The 18,721-nt window shown below is 46.9% G+C and overlaps 7 protein-coding genes across 7 annotated transcripts; 3 read left to right on the top strand and 4 right to left on the bottom strand.

Annotated features, from left to right (window-relative positions):
- Positions 1-68: 68 nt before the first annotated feature.
- C8R40DRAFT_905653 (uncharacterized protein) lies at positions 69-3,260 on the bottom strand. Its single transcript, XM_046236640.1, has 3 exons — positions 2,898-3,260; positions 1,185-2,848; positions 69-1,125 (listed from the first exon to the last, which is right to left on the bottom strand). Exons 1-3 carry the CDS (start codon positions 3,158-3,160, stop codon positions 167-169), a joined length of 2,886 nt encoding a protein of 961 aa, XP_046088693.1. The 5' UTR covers positions 3,161-3,260; the 3' UTR covers positions 69-166.
- A 1,123-nt stretch (positions 3,261-4,383) lies between these two features.
- On the bottom strand, positions 4,384-5,498 carry C8R40DRAFT_1159604 (uncharacterized protein; the record flags this gene model as incomplete). The annotated part of the gene is made up of 6 exons (XM_046229905.1): positions 4,384-4,479; positions 4,530-4,802; positions 4,855-4,916; positions 4,979-5,084; positions 5,134-5,196; positions 5,253-5,498. 6 exons carry the CDS (start codon positions 5,496-5,498, stop codon positions 4,384-4,386), a joined length of 846 nt encoding a protein of 281 aa, XP_046088692.1.
- Positions 5,499-6,208: 710 nt separating this feature from the next.
- C8R40DRAFT_1039674 (uncharacterized protein) lies at positions 6,209-8,258 on the bottom strand (the record flags this gene model as incomplete). The annotated part of the gene is made up of 7 exons (XM_046223857.1): positions 6,209-6,651; positions 6,708-7,001; positions 7,051-7,317; positions 7,374-7,685; positions 7,736-7,850; positions 7,900-7,989; positions 8,046-8,258. The coding sequence occupies 7 exons, from the start codon at positions 8,256-8,258 to the stop codon at positions 6,209-6,211; spliced, it is 1,734 nt and encodes a 577-aa protein (XP_046088691.1).
- Positions 8,259-9,135: 877 nt separating this feature from the next.
- On the top strand, positions 9,136-11,747 carry C8R40DRAFT_1159602 (transferase; the record flags this gene model as incomplete). The annotated part of the gene is made up of 2 exons (XM_046229904.1): positions 9,136-9,140; positions 10,253-11,747. 2 exons carry the CDS (start codon positions 9,136-9,138, stop codon positions 11,745-11,747), a joined length of 1,500 nt encoding a protein of 499 aa, XP_046088690.1.
- Positions 11,748-11,836: 89 nt separating this feature from the next.
- C8R40DRAFT_1159601 (serine incorporator/TMS membrane protein) lies at positions 11,837-13,777 on the bottom strand (the record flags this gene model as incomplete). The annotated part of the gene is made up of 9 exons (XM_046229903.1): positions 11,837-11,852; positions 11,908-12,069; positions 12,121-12,185; positions 12,240-12,342; positions 12,407-13,180; positions 13,231-13,334; positions 13,383-13,514; positions 13,567-13,628; positions 13,681-13,777. 9 exons carry the CDS (start codon positions 13,775-13,777, stop codon positions 11,837-11,839), a joined length of 1,515 nt encoding a protein of 504 aa, XP_046088689.1.
- A 65-nt stretch (positions 13,778-13,842) lies between these two features.
- C8R40DRAFT_1040225 (adaptin N terminal region-domain-containing protein) lies at positions 13,843-16,609 on the top strand (the record flags this gene model as incomplete). Its single annotated transcript, XM_046223897.1, has 8 exons — positions 13,843-14,058; positions 14,112-14,443; positions 14,494-14,977; positions 15,029-15,163; positions 15,211-15,343; positions 15,405-15,688; positions 15,738-16,044; positions 16,101-16,609. The coding sequence occupies 8 exons, from the start codon at positions 13,843-13,845 to the stop codon at positions 16,607-16,609; spliced, it is 2,400 nt and encodes a 799-aa protein (XP_046088688.1).
- Positions 16,610-17,777: 1,168 nt separating this feature from the next.
- Positions 17,778-18,666, top strand: C8R40DRAFT_1039874 (uncharacterized protein; the record flags this gene model as incomplete). The annotated part of the gene is made up of 5 exons (XM_046223871.1): positions 17,778-17,874; positions 17,950-18,011; positions 18,062-18,167; positions 18,226-18,281; positions 18,340-18,666. The coding sequence occupies 5 exons, from the start codon at positions 17,778-17,780 to the stop codon at positions 18,664-18,666; spliced, it is 648 nt and encodes a 215-aa protein (XP_046088687.1).
- Between the last annotated feature and the right edge of the window lie 55 nt (positions 18,667-18,721).

Here is an 18,721-nt window from a genome sequence, read left to right as displayed (position 1 = left end):
TATCTGATACAAGGTACGTGTAACGAGTAAAATTCTATTTCCCAATCATTCAAAGAGGACTTAACGTACGATAGCAGTATTAACACATCGAGAGAAGAGAGACAGAGAAAAAGAAAATCGACGGAAAGGGGAATTGGTACCTGTCAGCAAACCAACTTCGACGCTATCAAGAAAGGTTCTTCGACCGTCGTTTGCAGGACCGAGTCCTCACGTTCGATTTAGCAGCCAATGCGTCAGCTACTCTCTTCGACCTTCTCAAAGAGCTAGACGAGGGCGAAGAAGTAGTGGCGTCAACCTGTGGCCCAGTCGTGGTAACAAGTTTCGCGGATGAGTGTGTTTCGGTGTTGTCGAGCACAGGCGAGGGAGGACAAGAAGAGAGCGGAGACGAGGACGGAGAGAAGGAAACCTGTCGAGCACGAGAACGAGTTCTCGTGGACCGTTCAGGCGTACGCATGAGTGGCAGAGCGGTTCGAAGAGCGTCTTCAATATCCATTAGACAGTCAAATCCCTCCTCCGCTTTTTCCCATTCTAGATTGACGCAGAACTCGTCAAATATTTTCTCCTCAGTGGCACTGAGAGGAACCTCTACTGATGGGGGTGTTGATATGGATATACCACATGACAGCAAAGGAGGGAAAAATGGTTGTTCGTGGATGGGCATTCGGTCCTTTGCAGCCGCAGCGGCCATCACCGTAGGATTGGGGGTTCCAGAGGGAGACGCCGACGAAGCGCTGTCACCACCAAAGCTCTTACCAAACTGTTTTCCCACTGTGCCATTATTAGTCAGGTTAGCCCTGGTGGTTCGCACGAATTCCCGAAGAGCGGTCGGGAAACGCTCAACGAGTGAATCAGAAAGAAAGATATCAAGGATGGCAACAGGATCCGGGGAAGAAGTTGATGGCCTGTTCGTTATACAATCCTGTGCATAGAGTCGCATAGCCTCGAGAGGAACCCAGACACCTTGAACTTCCTGTCTGCCTTTAGTGACTGTCGTAGCGCCCGATATAGCAGATATAGGATACGGAGTTTGAGCATATTTGATTATCGGTGTGAGATTGACAAAGTCGGTATCGATGCGTCTGAGCAGGGTATGCGGTCCCAGGGATGATTGATAAACAGCAATACCTATACACAGGATGCATGTGAATGAATTTAAATCTTCGTATAGCTGAAAACAAACATACCTTCTACATGCGTTGCGACGATCTGGGGGAGACATGGTTCGCATGTGTTCACTACAACAGATTCTGGTGCGTTCAAGCCAATACGGATGTCGTTAGGGGAGATACACGGTGGAGGTTGTTCTTTGGCCGTAGATAGCTCCGAAGCAGATTCAGTTTCTTCAGGTTCCGAGGAGAGCCGGTCAAAGACAAATGTCGTAAGCGGAGAGCAGTCATCCAGAGGATTCAATGAAAACGAATGGACTAACGATGAGAGGCTGTGAGTAATTGGAGGATCCGTGGGTCGAGATGGAGTTTCTGGAGTCTGTCCAGGCAAAAATCCGCCTAAGGATAGTGAAGGAACAGTACGTGCACGTGGCCGGAGAGTTCTATAATCTGGGGTAGGAGATGCAGGCGATATAGGGAAAGCAGAAGGCGATATAGGAAACACATCAGACTCGTCACCAAAGGTAAAACCAAATGGGGTGGTGGGCGAGAGTGTAGCAGATTGCCTCCAATTGGTAAATGCTGGTCCAGAGAAAGAGAGGGAGAGATCAAACTCATCTTCTTGTTTGATCCGAGACTGTATTGGAGACATGGAAGCAGATGAATTATTAGAAGGAGAGGAAGAAGGAGCAATGTAACTGTGGTAACCAGATTCCCAATCCCAATCCCATGTTGGAAGAGAAGCATCCTCTGATTTCACAAGCGGCTCTTTCAGATCCAAATCATATTCCCATTGATCCAATAATCCTTGCACGTCCCGCGGCTCTTCTTTAACTCTAAAAGCGGGTGGCTGAGCTGACGGGGAGCGAGGACCAGGAGACTCCCAGGTGGTGCTAACCTCCTCATCATTGTCGTCGTCCCACTCGTCAGAAAATTGAGCCTCGTCATCATCAAGGTCTTCAGGCAGTATTTCCTCATCAACTGATGTATCGTCGACATCCATTGAAATATCGATTTCCCTTCCTGTTGATGACCCATTATCATTATCATCATCGCTACCACTATCCTCCTCTTCATTATCAGATTCTGGTGGTGGCGATGCGATAGAAGCGACGGAGTAAGGCACCGACGGTGAACGACGGTAAGAGACTGGACTTTCTTGAGGTGATTTAGCCAGCGCGGCCTCCATCCTAACACGTGTTAGCGGAGGGAGTTTGAGTGTAAGTTTGACCTTGACTGGAGGTGGCTCGTCAATGTCTGGGGATACATCCGAGTCTTCACTAACTTCGCTATCGACGATGGAGGAGAGCGGTGACAATGAGCGAGTCGATTCACGTGACTGCTCTAGAAGAGCCGAGTTCTTCAGAACACATTCCCTAGTTGATCGACGCTTTCGTTTCTGCCCACACTGCTGAGGATCTATGTGCTTCTTGAGCGTAGTCTGAGACGCGCCAAGGTCCACGTAATCGCAAAGTCGAATGCCAGCACGGGCAAAAGGACATGGCGCGCCTGTGGATCGACTTAAGTACCAAACGACAGTCCCTCGCCGAAAATTAGTGGCTCGAGACTCAGTCGACGAGGATGCGCCACCACATGTCGAATACAAGGCGGGCAATAAGTCATCGTCAGCTGCAGTGCCTGAGAGCACATGTTTAAGCAGTAATGGTTGATCTTGTTGTACTTCGCAGCGTTGTAGATGAGCTCGAATATAAGTCGTGATTGCTTGAGACGCAGCGGAGACACTGTGACGATATCAACAAGTGAACAGGTGAAATTAGTTGATTCACGCACTTTAGGCAATTGTAACCCATAGTCATGGTCATCTCTGACAAGTCCTTGATTGTCATTGCTTTATTATCGACCGACATGAAACTTCTCCCTATGGCGAGCAAGACCTTGCTTGCAGAGTCATCAGGGTGTAGAGCAACGTGTGGCAGAGGAAATATAGGGTATTCTGTAGTAGCTGGGCGTGTTTTGGAGGGGTCAGGGCTCTGTCTAAGGCGTACAGAGGGCTTGATTGTGCGGGTTCTCGTGACTATATGCTGGGGCTCCATTCACCAAGGAACGGAAAACGGAGGGAAAGATGGGGGGAGGGAAACAAGTTGAAATCAAAAATTCAAACTTTCTAGACTTGATCGACCTTTTAGATTCATCCTTCATTCATTTATCCGCATTGGGGTCTCTTTAGACCCCGAGGACCGCTGAGTTATTTGAATTACTCAATATCTTCGCTGATTGCCGACCCGGCATTTGAATCATATGAATGACGCTTTTTGTTAAACGTCATCAAGAGTATTATGCTGTTGCTGTGCGCTGCAGTACTAGTACAAAGGCCAAGTACAAAGGGAAAGAAAGAAATCAAGAAATCGGTGAAAGTTGGATCAATTCAACTATTATCTCTGGACTTCAACTGATCAGGAGCAGTAAGGAGAAGTTCACTCTTCTGGTAGACGTACGCCGCTCTTCCGTTTTGATATTTTGAAAAATCCGGTTCATAAATACGACGGGATATTGGAGATATTGGGCCGGTTGTCAAGAGAGGTCACCCACTGGACGATGCTCACTGTTATATATCGGCTCATAAAGTGCTGTCGTTACAATTTCCAAATGAAGACATAAATCCAACACTTAGGTTGTAGAAGGACCTTCTCAATTGCATAAAAGAACCGCATGTAATGTGATCCCCGCGTTGGGAGGAAATTGAAAGAAACCGACCACTCGAGTGTACTCTCTACGAGCGAAGCCACTGAAATAATCACCAGAAAGCACCGTTCAGTTTGTCTCGACGCGAACTCTCCAATATACTAGAACATTAGGGCCTCTCAAAGACCTGTACTAATCGAGGAAGCTTAGGGAAGCTATGGTTCGCAGGCATTTACTCGCATGTCAATCATCGCATCAGATAGGAGAAATGAAATCTCATATGACATACATGATGTACTAGGGGAAGGAACATAGCCACGGTCTCTCCCACAAGACATCTAAAAGCTTTGTACGAATGTACAACTTTCGCGAAATACCTGTTCCTAAAAAGGATAACGGGAGTGAAAGAGTAGGATAGATGGAGTAAGAAACAGACAGAATAATAGTACAAACAATGTAATAGTGTTACTACTCACAAGAACAGAACGAGTCATAAGGAACATGGACGATGGAAGAAAGTGTTGAATGGGATAAATAGCGCAAGTAATACTGTGTGAAAAGAGAGCCAGACCTGGATACACAAGTAGATGTTAGATAGCAGTGAATGAGCGATATAAGACTCACTGTCTAGAACTTAAGCCTTGGTCGCCTTGCTAGTGCGGGTCCTGGAAGTTGTTGGTTTCTTCGTCATAGTCGCCGCCTTCTTAGCAACGGGCTTCTTTGCAGCAGCCTAAAGGATGATCAGTACTGAGTGATCCCTATGGTTATATTTGATTTTACCTTGGCTTTGGAAACAGCGGTGGTCCCGGTAGCGGCCTTTTTGGCTGACGCACGCTTCGTAGCAGTTGCTGTCTTCTTGGTGGTGGGGATAGCCTTTGGTTTACCAGCAAGAACTTTCTTAGCAGCAGGCTTCGCGGTTGCTTTCTTCGCAATGGGCTTGGTAGTGGTAGGTTTGGTTACAACCTTCTTCGATACGGGTGCAGATGTTTTCTTGACTGCGGCCTTCTTAGCGGGAGCCTTCGCTCCCGAAGTCTTAGAAGGAGGCTTAGCATTCTGTCAAGAGCGCAGTAAGAAGCAGCTAATATTAGAGAGGACAATGACGAACCTCTTTCGAATCATCAGTAGTTTTGCTGGTCTTGGGTGGAAGCTTCACTTTTCCTGATGGACCTAAATTACAGGAAAGAAAATGTCGGAAACCATTTCGTCCGTTAAGTCAAGGTGCCACTGACCCTTGGGTAAGACAAACATGCCACTTTCGGCTCCGTTGGTAATGGCGCGGTTAAGCTGGGAGAGATGAGAGGCGTTCATCTCGAGCTTGTAGGTCTCTTCAGCATACTGTAAGGTGTTCAATCACATATTCTGTGTGAAATGTATTCAATCAAACCTTCTTGATGGTAGTACGAGAGACACCCTGGCGGGCCTCGTCCTTGTGAAGAAGGATGCATTCCTAAAACCGGCATCGTGAATATGTATCAATCAAAACGTTGAGCACACAAGGTGTACCTTGATGATCTCCTTCCACGAGGGTTTAGGGGCAGAGTTAGAGATAGCCTTGCTTTTAGTAGCAGCGACTTTTGGCTTATTACTGGTCGTCGCCTTACGAGTTGCAGATACCTTTTTCGTAGTTACAGCCCTTTTAGGACCGCTCGCCTTTGAGGCGGGTTTAGCCGCAGCAGAGGAGGCAGGCTTCCCGGTCGATTTGGCGGGAGAGGTAGGGTTAGACTTGGTGGGAGATACGGAGGCGGACATCCTAGGCTAGGAGATGAGGTCGATTTATATTTGAAGATCTTATGGGCGAATAGAATGATGCAAGGTGGGGACGGTGGAGTAGGGACAAAGTGATGGGTGTGGCGGAAAGAGTTAAAAGAGCTCGAGATAAGTGTCAACCCCTGAGAATTTATACTGACTGAGTCACGGGTCGCGTCGCGCCAGTCAGGTGATCTGTCTCCGTTGATTATGTTCAACACGTTTTTAGACGCACAGCCACAATGCGCCGTCTATATAAGGTGAATGCATCACCTGGCCCGTTCCTGTTTTTCACTCAGAGCATACTACAGAGACCTTACACTACACTACCTTACCATAATCAGACTATGTCCAGTTACTAGCTAAGTCCTTTGGGCCCATAACTCAGATGTGAAATGGTTAACTACAAATAATGTCTTTCACTTCGAGGACGCGAGAGACCGTAGTAGACTCGATGAAATCAAAACGCGGAACGGGGCAAGTCATGCATATGCAGAAATACACAAAAGGTCACTGATATTTGGGAAGTCTCGAACTTGAGGCAAAGATGGACACGCCAAAAGAAGACTAGACTAAGATTCTTGACAATTCAGGCTGTTGGGAAACGCAGATACATAGTGTGCATTCTGAAGAGTAAATTTATACAATACCGTCTATACCACAGTCCATTGCTATCGACTATTTCAAATTTTAAGGGCTTTTGAGAAATACCTCTACACAACAACGCGGAACGCTCCATTGGTTAGCACCCGGATTTTGACGCCCAAATTGGTCCATCCATCTTCGTCATCCCCATTGCCACTTGATACACTTTCCCCGGTTCGGATATTGACATAGCCGCTGGGAGTTTCCAGCTCCTCACCAGAAAGTTGTTTCGTCACTGGTGGACCCCGCACAACTAGCGTACCGCTGGGATCAGCTCCATCCTCTACCGCAGAGTCATCGACGCCAAGCAATTTAGCCTCGATCGACACAGTAGGTGGACCAACAGGAGCGAACGATTTAGCTGAGTCTTCCTCAAGTGTTGAGAAATCTTGCAGGTCGAGAGCATGTAAAGCAAACACTGGCCCCACCACGGCAGGATGCGTCAGTGTGTTGATAATGGGGCATGAGAGTGCTACTCGAGCAGGGGTGAGGAGATTCGCAGGTAGCAAACCTGTGCATACTTAGTCACCATTTCTGTCCACGGAAGTAAAGAGAAGAATGACGGACCTCCGCCTACTATAACCGCCCGTACAGTCCCAGCACCTTCACCGATGACATTTGCCCTCGCAGCATCATAAACTAGACGGTCCCACAATGTATCTCTGCTCACAAACCCTTCACTGATTCCGGAAATTTTATGTCTCCAAGCGAACGCATTTAGAAGGAAGCTTTTCTTTGCTTCTCTCAGAATAGCATCCACAAGAGCGTCTAGATGAGTTGGCTTGAGGAAAAGGACCGTAGCAGATGGGATAGAGTACAGCTGGGCGGAAAGGACATCGACGACGTCCTGCTTTACGGTCCCTAAGCATACCGTTTAATCCTTGTCAAATATATTTAGACATAAACATACCTTCATCGACACGGAAGAGTTTGGAGCTTTCCGTGGTGGCAAAAGAGGTACCCTCGAAGATAGCAGCGTATGCAACAGCACGACCATAAGTACCGCCCAACGAATGGCTAGATACTATAGTGTCAAGGGAGGAAAGCAATGCCGAGACGGGGAAAAGGGCATGGATTGCGGCAACACCTGCCGTGAGATTCGTGTGTGTTATTTGAGTTCCTTGAACATGGCCTGTGTTATCCGCGAAGAAGGAGACGCTGAAAACATCCGAAGGTTCTTCAAACAGTACCTATAAGTAAACACATAGCCAGAACATTTATTTCGGAGCGCACTTGGTAGTGGGGTCATGATCTTTGGGACCTTGAAACCCTCCCTTTCCACATCCGTCCAAAGCAGAACCTTGACCTTGCTAGCAACACTGGCCATTACACGAGAGCTTGGTTCACCCACAACCACGATGGTGTGGTGCCGGCCCTCTTCGCCTGCGTCATATATGAGTTCCAACAGGGTAGAAAGGAATTCGGCGTGCGTGATGATGGCAGACGGGGGATGTGTATCGAGAACAGGGGAAAGTAGGTTTGCAGCTGCCAAAGTCATGGAGGGTATTGAATGCGAAGACAACGCCAGATCAGCGATGAGGAACTCTGTAAGAGAGGATTAAGGCGCTTGCGTGGAGTGGATGTCAAAAGCGTACCAATACAGTCGTTCAACAAGAGCAAGACATTAGATTCTTGACTCTGAAGGTCAGCCAGCCGGAGAAGACCAGTGCCGAAAGAAGCTACACGGTCTTGAAGAGCAGCATTGGTTATCTGTATGCGTTTAGTACAAGAATAGTGCGCAAAGAGGCAAGTCTGCCACCTTGGTGTTCCAAAGAGTACGTGGGGCTTCCATGTCGGAGCGCACAAGGTCAGTAAGAACCTGTACGTCTTTATGAGGCCTGAGAGGAAACTAGAGCAGCCAGAAATTAGGTGAACAAATATGCCAATATTGAAGTACGAACTTACTCGATTCATCAAGCCAGTTCCATAGTTCCTGTATACTGCACTTTCCCCAGGGTTCCTGACCTTTGCAACCTCACTTTGCCGGCCAAGAAGGATAGGGTGAACGAGCGGTTGAGGACGATAGAAGGTACGAAGAAGAAACACAGTCCCTGCAATGAGACCGAGCAGAATGGTTAAATCGTCTGTGACGAGTAAGTCCGAAATGGAGGGCGCCATTCCAGAAGATACAGCCGGCTATAGCTGTTGGAAATTTTAGGAAGAAAGAACCAAGACCCAAGTACTTTCGAGTGTGAGAAAAACGAACAACGCGGGGTCGGGCTCAGTGGCGCACAGAATTGCTTTGTGTGCAAACTATCCGGAATAACTAACTATGCGGTTTACCTAGGACAGAAATATACCCGTTGAAGTCTTCGCAGATGACTTCCCAGATTGGGTTGAACGAAAAATCTATATACTCATCCCCTGCAGATGCTATTCCTGGGAACTTTTGTATATCGACTCTGCACACAATTCTGTGCCATTTTCAGGGCTAGTTTGACTCTCTTCCTGCTTTATTGAACATTGACACAGGGTGTTACTTCATCTCACCTGATTTCTCCTCTACTGCAACTTCGCTGCTCAGTACGTGTACTTGCCAAAAAATGTGACGGTTTTGGTTGCATTATTATTTGAGTTATTGGACTGGCCTAGTTAGCAATACCATGGCTGAGCGCCGAGTTACAATATAGAGACACAGAGATAAAGCACATTTGTACATGACATGGAACGTACAATGATTTCAGACAAAGCAAGCTGTTTTCAATCATCACCACATTTTCAACGAGAAACCTGGAAATGAGCGTCGTCGGAAGTGGTGAAAATTTGACCAGCGTCCATTAAAGCATCTAAAGCATCACTGAGAGATGCATGGGTCAAATGGATCAAAAGCTAGGGACAGAGAGATATATACCTAATGGAAGCCCCTGTTACACCCTCTTTTTGGACAGCTTTTGCAACGACACCGACATGAACTCCACCCTCATCATGCTCTGGTTGTGCCAGAAGAGCTCTGATAATTTCACGCTGTAAATGAGGAAGATGCCTGTACTCCGCCATGTCGTCATTTGCCATTCCAGATGATTGAGCAGCGTAAGCTGAAGCATTTCCAGGAGATTTCTGTCCAATAGGAGGACCATTAGGCTGTTCATTGTTGAGACTTTGGTGTACGGGTAAAGGAAATATAACGCGTACCATGCCATTGTGTAGCGAGAGTGAGACGGTGAGCGCCTCCATTGTATGAAAATATATTTCATGAGGATCTTCACTAGGACGTATATTAACTGCATTGACATATTTTCTGTTCCCAAACGCCTTCATGTGTCCGGTAACGCGAATGACCTGGTTCACTCTGCAACTTCCTTTTGAGTAAATGATACTTAACGGATGGAAGTATTACACACTGTATATCGCCCCATTTATCCGCGTCCTCTTCACTATTTTGTTCCCGCCAGCGTCGCGCTTCGACTTTACCAGTCCCATCCTCTAGGGTATAAAGAAAGTTGGTGGTTTGCTCTGTGACATTCACGACATGGCCAATGATAGTGACCTTTTCAATGCATGAAAGTCCAGTGAGCACTATAATAAACGCGTTACACACCTGTCCAACCTCGTTCCCTTCAAGAGTCCATTCTGCATCGGTGTGAGCTTGATGGGCTTTGATTACTTGGGCAAGGGTCAGAGGCCGCACAGAATGCGAGAGTTCAGATCTCTGTGGTGAAGTCTCAACTCGGACGTACAATGATCACTTTGAAAGATACCCACTTTGGTTTCGCCGCTTGCACCGCCAGGACTGGCTTGGCTTTGATTGAAAGGAGATGAGTTTGGGTAGAAGCCGCCGCCTTTCGAGTAGCAGTCAGAGTAAAAATCAAGGAATAAACTGAATTATCACCTTGACTCATTTTCAGATTTTCAGACGATAAGCAAAAACGGAGATGAAGATGAGAGTACCCTAAAACGCGTTTGAGCGCGACGCGTTGTTCTTTGTTTGTTTACATAGCTTTGTTGATCAAAACCAGACGTGAAATTGTTCTTTTACGGATCTCCTTTCGGTCCCTGGAGTCCTTGAGTCAATCCTTGAGATGCCGGATATAATAAGGCAGATAAAGCCTGCTGAATCCAAGTCCAAGAAACCCAGAAAAACAATCTACACCAAACTCTGTTATGGACACTAGTACGGCAACCTCTGCGCATTCTTCCGTCGTTGTACTTGAGCGCCACACACTGCAGTGTGCTAACAAGAACCATTATTCGGATCTATCCAAAGTTCAACTTGGACCGCTCGACCAGCTGGTCGCTCCCTTCATACCTGTTGCCGTCGTGTTTGTTTACGAACAATCCGGCTCCACGGAGACCATCCCGGTGCAATACCTACAGCGAGCATTAGAACTCTTGCTGGATTATTATCCACTCCTTACTGGCCGTCTTCATATAGCGACTGATGGTACCTATGAAGTAACTAGTCTGGGTGCCGGCGCTGAGCTTCTAGTAGCCCAATGTAGCGAGCACCTCGATTCATTTTCATCTACACAAGGGCGGATATTACTCATGGACCTTCCCAGTGGTAGCAAGGCCCTCTTTGGCCCCTTCGACGCGTCTTTGGAGGGGAGCTGCCGGGATTCTCTCTTCACCGTGCAACACACTCGCTTTGCGTGTGGTAGCGTAGCACTCGGGGTTCGCCTACGCCATATTAATTGCGATGGTCATGGTTTCTTCCAGTTCATGCGGGATCTAGCAGAGCTCTATCGCGGCCTTAAATCTGCTGGCATTCCAACACTTAGTCACCCGCCACACTTTCAGCCCTACATGTCAGACCTTGAAATGACATTGGATGAGAAGCAGGCAGCTCTTGCATTCCGTCCATCGTTGCTGGTGGTTGAACCAGAAGTACTACCTTCAGAGGCAATGACGGTCCCTGCTAGTGAACCTCAGACGCCTGTTGTTGGCCGCATTCTCCGCTTTTCAGGTGCTAAACTCGAGGCCCTCAAGGCACTTGCGACGAATCCGAATGAAATAAATACCTGGGTATCGACTTTCGAGGCCATATCAGCTCTCCTATACCAAAGCGTCTACCGAGCTCGCTTGAAATATTTTGAAAATGACCCTTCTGCAATGTCCCCTCCAGATTTTTTGACCCCCGTCGATTTCCGCGGCAATAGATTCCCTGATCTCCCGACCTTATACTTTCCCAATGCTTTACTCTGCCTTTTTACCTCGCTTTCGCACGATGTTCTCGCTCACGCCCCACTCTGGCAAATTGCAAAACACCTTCATGATCTCATGCGCAACGAAGTGCCTGATGCGCAACATTTAAAGAGCACACTTCGTTGGATTACTGCTCAGCCCGACAAACGTCGTATTCGTTCAGGTTTTCGATACGGTAACGGTAGCATCATGGTTAGCCAGTGGGCAAAGTTCGAGATGTATGAAGGAACAGACTTTGAAGATGGGCAGAAACCGATCCTGGTGTCAACACCGTTCACGTCAATCTCACTAGTGGATGGTTTAGCTTACACTCTACCGACTGAGATGCAAGGGAAGACAGGCGGAGACAAACGGGCCATTGATGTTAATTTGGCGTTGAGTAGCCCAATTTGGGAGATCCTAGAACATGACGAGCAGCTGAAGCGGTTTTCATCATCATGGGCCGGTGATAGTGCTCAAACATAAAAAACTTTGGGTCGCACGAGTGACGTGATGATTATAGTATGAGAGATTGAAATGTCCATAGAACGTAAAAAGACCAGGTATTCTTGACTCTACACATCGCTGAACCTGAATATGGTAAATTTCAACTTTTCAAAACTGTAAACAGTAAAATTTTACATACCTGTCAGGCATGAGAACAGGGGCAAGCAAACTCCACATATACAGAAGTATACAGATCCAGCTAGAGACGACACGCATCCACATTGCTACTTCCGATTGACCAATGTAAACATCACTGTTAGGGTCAGTTGGACCATTGATAGGTTTCTTGGAGACAACATTTCTTTATAACGAAGTTGAGTAAGAACGAAAGCACGAAAAAGTAAAAACATACGCGTCCGTTAGCAGCGCCGCAACATACATCGCCGCCATGACGAAAATGACATGGAACCATGAGTACTACATGCTTGTCTGAGACTCATCAAGCCGTTGTGATCATGCAAGAAAACGTACGTTGTATCTGGTCCCCGAGCGTTCGTCATCGCGATTATCGCCTACGACTTCATCTTCATCATCCGACTCTTCTTCTTCATGAAGCGCAGATTCTGGGATAGCACTATGATCATACCGTACAGGCATGAGTGACACTACGAATATTTGGTTTAGATCAAAGGACGTACCCAGCCTCTACTGCGGCTAGCAATGCCTGATATCTCGGAGATTCAGTACGGCTAGGCTGGGTATTGACAACTCCCATTTCAGCATGACCATCAAATTCATCTGGTCCCTCGAGATGAACGGCTCCAACATTCTTCCTCTTCCCGACAAGTGCCCGGCTGTTCGTAGCAGCTCTGGTTGTGGAATAAGCGATTGCCAGAAATGTAAACAGGCCACCAAGGATCACGGTAGTCGTACGGGTCCCTGTAGCGGTTGTGCTTCCGTTTCTGAGTGGATTGCACGATGAATTTTCGTGCGCATGGTTCGATATAGCACTAACTATGAGGTAGGTACAGTATGCCGCGACCATGCCAGACTGCGCTAGCCCAGAACGAGGGTTGTGCTCCTGCACGACCGGGTGAACACACATTATGGTGATGATGATGCAAAGGGCAAGATTAAAGGAAATGAAGAAACGGTTCAATGTGCAACCTGATCCGGCAAAGAAGCCATAAAGTATTCCAGTAAGGGTGATTGTAAAAACATACATGAGCGCAGTGGATCCGATCAGAATCCATTGCCAAAGGTTGGAGCCGTCTGAAGCATTCTCCCAGTTGTCAAGACAGGTCTCTGACCACGAATGGGCAAAGTCGACAAGAAGTATTAGTCCGAGCAAGATGAAGAGGGTTGCACCGATGAGGGTCACGTAGTTGCCCCAGAACATGAAGAATTGGTTAGGGATGAACCAGGATAGAACCAGTAGAACCAGCCATAGCAGGACCTTTGGTCCCCACCACCTATAGGTACTATTGAGGTGAAGTAAGCCCTAGGCGAGATTTGGACGCACCCATTCTGTATTGCGGCCCGTTTGTCCTTGGTGTCCTTGACTCCAATCAAAGACAAACTCAGGATTGCGTGGAACAGCGTCAAGGCGAAACAGATACGATGAACCTGGAAAAGAGTCAATTCCATGGCTATCTGATGAGGAAATAGACACACCGCTAGAACTCCATAACATTTATCTCCAGCACAATCCATCTTGATGTAGTCATAACTCCATTTCTCGATCTGTTTAATGGCGAAGTCTGTTCTCATTAACCACGCCAGCATGGAATTGATGCAGAATATAATCTGAATACGAGAGTTCGAGACTTTAAAGATCATAGTATTACCCGCTGCTTACGGCGAAGCCGACACGAGTAGCAATAGAAGAATTGCAGTTGCAGGACTTGCAGAACATGGACGCTAAGCGATCGCTCATTGAGAAAGGGTCAATTTCTTAATATAGATTCCATACCTGCAGTCGAGGTGAAGCAAAACGCAAGGCCCGCTAGGCATGATGTACCTACTGACCCAAGAACGCCTGCAAGAGGGAGGGAAAAGAGGAGTCCCATGACGGGAGAAGTCAAAGAGGCGATTTCCAAATTTGGCAATACTCGTCCTGTGCTGTCATCATCATATGTCCGTGGACTATCTCAACACGATTACCGAGAATGCCTCTCGACTCGGGATGCGTATACAAGAGTCATTATCTGAACATACAAGAGAGATGAACCTGGCGCGCTCCAATGTTTCTTATCTTGAGGCGGATGACTCTAAGGGTAGAAACATCCGCAAGCAGCTCGACTCAAGTAGTGACAGAGAAAAGCTGGATGCCATGAAGAGATTGATAGCGGTTAGTGCCACATTATCGACATTGGAGCATACATTCCAATGACCTTTTCTCAGCTCATATCCAAAGGTCGCAACGTTTCGGAGTACTTTGCCCAAGTGGTTAAGAATGTAGCTTCCCAGAACCTCGAAATAAGAAAACTAGTGTATATCTACGTCCTAAGATACGCGGAACAGGAACCAGACTTAGCCCTGCTTTCAATCAACACCTTCCAGAAAGATTTGAACGACAGTAATCCATTCATCCGTGCCATGGCATTACGCGTGCTCAGCGGGATCAGAGTTCCTATGGTCGGAAATATAGTCGTGCTGGCGATCAAGAAATGTGCTGCAGATTTCAGTCCCTATGTGAGAAAAGTTGCTGCTCTTGCAATACCGAAATGCTACCAGTGCGTTACATGAAATATGACATGATTTCTCTGCTGAATTACCTTCACAGACTAGACGACAGTCACCTGCCGTCTCTAATCGAAACTATAACCAAGATGTTGAACGATACCTCCCCTCTGTCAATCGGCAGTGTCGCTGTGGCATTTGAAGCCGTTTGCCCCACGCGTCTGGACCTCATTCATCAAAGATACAGACGCCTGTGTAAGCTGCTTGTGGAAGTAGATGAGTGGGGCCAAATTGACTTGCTCAATCTACTTCTGCGGTACGCTCGGACGATGCTTCCAAGACCGATAATCAACTCCGATGGAGAAGAAGTCGATCATGATATAGAACTGCTGTTGTCATCCGCGGAGCCTCTTCTTCAAAGTCGCAATCCAGCCGTAGTACTGGCTGTAGTACGCGTCTTTTGGTACGCCGGACCTCCCTCTGTGCATGTCAAAGTTGTCCGTCCTCTGCTTCGTTTACTCCACATTTCAAAGGAAGTTGAGCGCGTTACTTTGTCCTACATTCTCGTTCTTGCTCGGATCAATGCTGTAAGTGGTCGTTTATGCATAGTGATTTACATCGACTAACTTCGTAGTCAGTCGCTGTTTTCCCCACATTATGTTCACTTCTTCATGCTCTCGGACGACTCGCGTCAAGCCAAAGCAGAGAAAATCCAACTCCTCGTTTGTCTGGTCAACTTTGAAAATCACCAACCGATCTTCCGCGAGCTAATTGTGTGTTTGATTTACTCGAATAGTAATTTGCGCTAACATTTATTTAGGAATATACTGAGGACCCCAATGATCAAGTTGTGGCAGACTGTATCGCAGCCATTGGGAAATGTGCCAAAATGGTTCCAGAATCAATGCAGACGTGTTTGGCGGCGCTTACGGAAATGATTAAGAATAACCACGGTGATATCTCCAGATCATTTGAGGTGTGAATGTTCCTCGCTCATTCACATTGTTTTCGCAGATGTTGTTGTCAGCAACGCGATCCTCGTCCTCAAATATCTGGTCCAAACCCAGCTTTCGCAGATATCGGGCGCAAACGCAGTCAATGCTTCTCAATCTTCACTCAGTATTATCTCCAATCTTGCACGAAAAATTGACGACATACGCCATCCTCAGGCTCGGGCCTGTGTTGTCTGGCTTGTGGGACAGCATTGTGCTTCCGACCAAGTTAGTCGTGCTCCCGCAGGAATAGCGGAGTGGGCTCCTGATGTATTACGAAAAACCGCGAAAACGTTTCCAAAAGAGGTCTGTCACCAGATTCACTTTTTGGCTGGATTTGATACTAGAATCGCAGGATGTACTGGTGAAACTTCAAATCATCACGCTTGCAGCTAAACTATCGGTTTTGAACCCTGCTGAACAGACCTTGGGGCTTATAGCTCGATATATCTTTTCCCTGGCTCGTTATGATCTCAATTATGATGTTCGGGACAGAGCGCGTGTGCTGTCTTCACTTCTTACAGGTGTCGGATCACCCGTTCTGACTCCTGACGATGGAATAACACCGTTTGAGGAGAGGGGCGGCGTCGTGTTGCGAAGCGAGCAGGTCAAAGTCGTTCTCTTCAATGGCAAAACCAATGTCACAGACGATGAACATGCCGGTACGTATGAACAGAATTCTTCTTTTCAGTACTTCTTGATACTATATACTTTTCAGAACATTCCAATATGATAGTTGGAGCCCTTGGTGTCATTGTCGGTAAAACTACGCTCAGCGATACGATTCTACCTGATTGGCATGAGGAGGGGGTTGAATCCACACTCCGAGATTCACCGGATGATACTCCCGTTCCTCATGCTTCTAATGTCCTATCGGTGTCATCTAGTACCGGCTCAGCAACTACGGTTCTCCACCCGATTAGAGGGAATTCTCCCTCGGCGGGGCTGGCAACCACCAATGGACGAAAATGGGCCAGCAATCTTGACGACTTCTTCAAGGAAGACGTTGGTTCTGATAACGAAGCATCGAGTGAATATGACAATGATGATTCCGACGAAGAATATGAAGATCACATAGAGGGGGAGGAGGAGGACGAGGAGGACGAACATGATCAACAGGAAGGGCAAAGCGATGAGGGTAATGATGAAGAAGAGGGTAACGATGATGACAGGAACAGTGAAGAGAACCTCAAAAACAATGAGACAGGGTATGAAGCCTTTGGTTGAACTAGTCATGGATCTCGTAGCTATCCAAGTGCTTATATTCAGAGTGGTCAAATCTGGTAAAGCATATTCGCCAGTAAGTACATCACACTGCTATTTCTAAGAGCATTACGGAAAAACTTATGCATGTCTTTCTTAAGTTTGTATTGAACGATTGGATTTCTTTTCAATAGCAGTCAATCATTCGATTGTTACATGATTTCACGTTGTAGGAAAACAAAAGTTTCACTGACAAGGGAAAGATAGATCAAATCATATAGATAGCCACTCTGTCGAGAATACTGCAGGGCTGCTAAATCCGTAAAGGTGCCGTTTCGAAGTATTGGAAATTTCGGAATAGTGTGTCGTTTAGTTCCTAGGAAATTGAAGCGGAAGATTATGCAATGCAAGAAGATGTGCTGTGATGTCTCCGGGCCCAGATTACATGCACGTCAAAGGCGACTCTGGTGTTCTGCAGCGGAAATCTGGCGAAGGGGCGAGAGAGTTGGGGAGGGACAAGCAGCTTTTGGTTACGGTGCGACGGTGATCGTGATTTTGAATCTCAATCAAGTAATGGCGAAGAGCGATAACTTGTGGTTTCGACAAGACTTTCTCCTTTCGTTTCAAGTGTAGCATGAATACTACTGAATAGCGTTAGTGTGAGACTGGTGAACGGCGCCGGCATTTTGGCCGAGATGATCGATAACATGGTCCGTGCGTAAAATCTCTTTCTGTCTCTTCCACCTCCCGCTAAATGGTAAAAGTAACAATGCTGCTCAGAAAGGTAGCCCCTCGTCTCATTTGGACTACTGGCCTCTACTCTGTAATGTTCGCTTCCTCCTTGTCAGATGCATTCAGACACTTGCGATGAAGATGATTTTTCAATTTCAATACTACGTCCGCCCAAGACCCTTCGCTTCTGCTGTCCTTGTCTAGTCCCTCACTTTACTCGGGATTTCTACAAACTATGCTTGTCTCGCACTTATGCTGCCCGCTCTCTGCATGTTATCTAAGGTATTCATTACAATGTCACTGGGGGAATGAAAGGTCTGTGCGCAAAGTATCACGTGTGGTCTGTACCAGGTGGTATAAGGCCAGGTCAATGTTATTCTTTCCTCCCCCCTCGCTAACGACGCTACTCATCGTCAGGAAGTACCTCTCAACCTCTAAATTCCTCGTACTCCAATCCCACATGGCTGTTGCTAAGAAGAATTCCACGACCAAAAGTAAAACATCTGGCGGGAAATTGCACCCTACGGCTCATCCGACATGGATCGATATGATAAAAGGTCAGTAGTAGATCCATATAAGCTTCTGGCAACAACTACTATAACGCTTGCCCTGATGAATTTCTGGTTTACCAGAATGCATCGTCACTCATCCCGAAGAAGCTCGTACTGGTGTCTCGCGCCCCACTATCAAGAAGGTCAGTCAGCTTTATTATGCATAAATGAACGTAGTACAATCATCTGCTAGTTTGTGGAAATCAAATATAGAATAGATGTCAATCCTTCGACAGCTAGCCAGCTCAATCGTGCTATAACCTCTGGTAGTGAGAAGGGTATTTTTGTTCTGCCCAAAGGTCCGTTCAGCGTGCCCTGCCCTTTGATCTGAGTCATGACTCACAATTGCACATATAGGTCCTTCGGGCAAAGTCAAGCTGGCTCCCAAAGTCCGTCATGACGCTGCAAAAGAGGTTGGCGCACCTTCTGAGTCTTGGTGGCATATTACTCAGTTTGCCAATTATCTCTTAGAATGCGACTCCTGCTGCAAGAAAACCTTTGTCGAAAGTGAAGGCTTTGTCTGCCAGACACCGCATTTCCAAGAAGGTTCCCTCTGCCAAGGCCAAGGTCATACAGAGACCAGCTTCTTTTAGAGCCTCCGCTGGATTAAAACTGCCCACCACCAAGGCCCCGACTACCAAGAAATATGGCGCCACCAAAAAGTATTCGCATCCCAGGGCCACACCCTCCGATAAACACCTCAAGAAGAGTACTACAACTGCACGAAAGCCTAGCAATACGAAGAAAGTATCGATCAAAAAAGTAGGCAACCTAATTGTGTCAGTATCGATGAGATGATATTGACCATTCTATGTTCTTTCTGCAGGTCACCGCCAAGAAACCAGCTGCTAAG

This window comes from Lentinula edodes (genome assembly GCF_021015755.1).
Source record: "Lentinula edodes strain Le(Bin) 0899 ss11 chromosome Unknown C8R40scaffold_9, whole genome shotgun sequence".
In the NCBI taxonomy this organism is placed as follows: domain Eukaryota; kingdom Fungi; phylum Basidiomycota; class Agaricomycetes; order Agaricales; family Omphalotaceae; genus Lentinula; species Lentinula edodes.
This window is presented reverse-complemented; position numbering and strand designations above follow the sequence as displayed.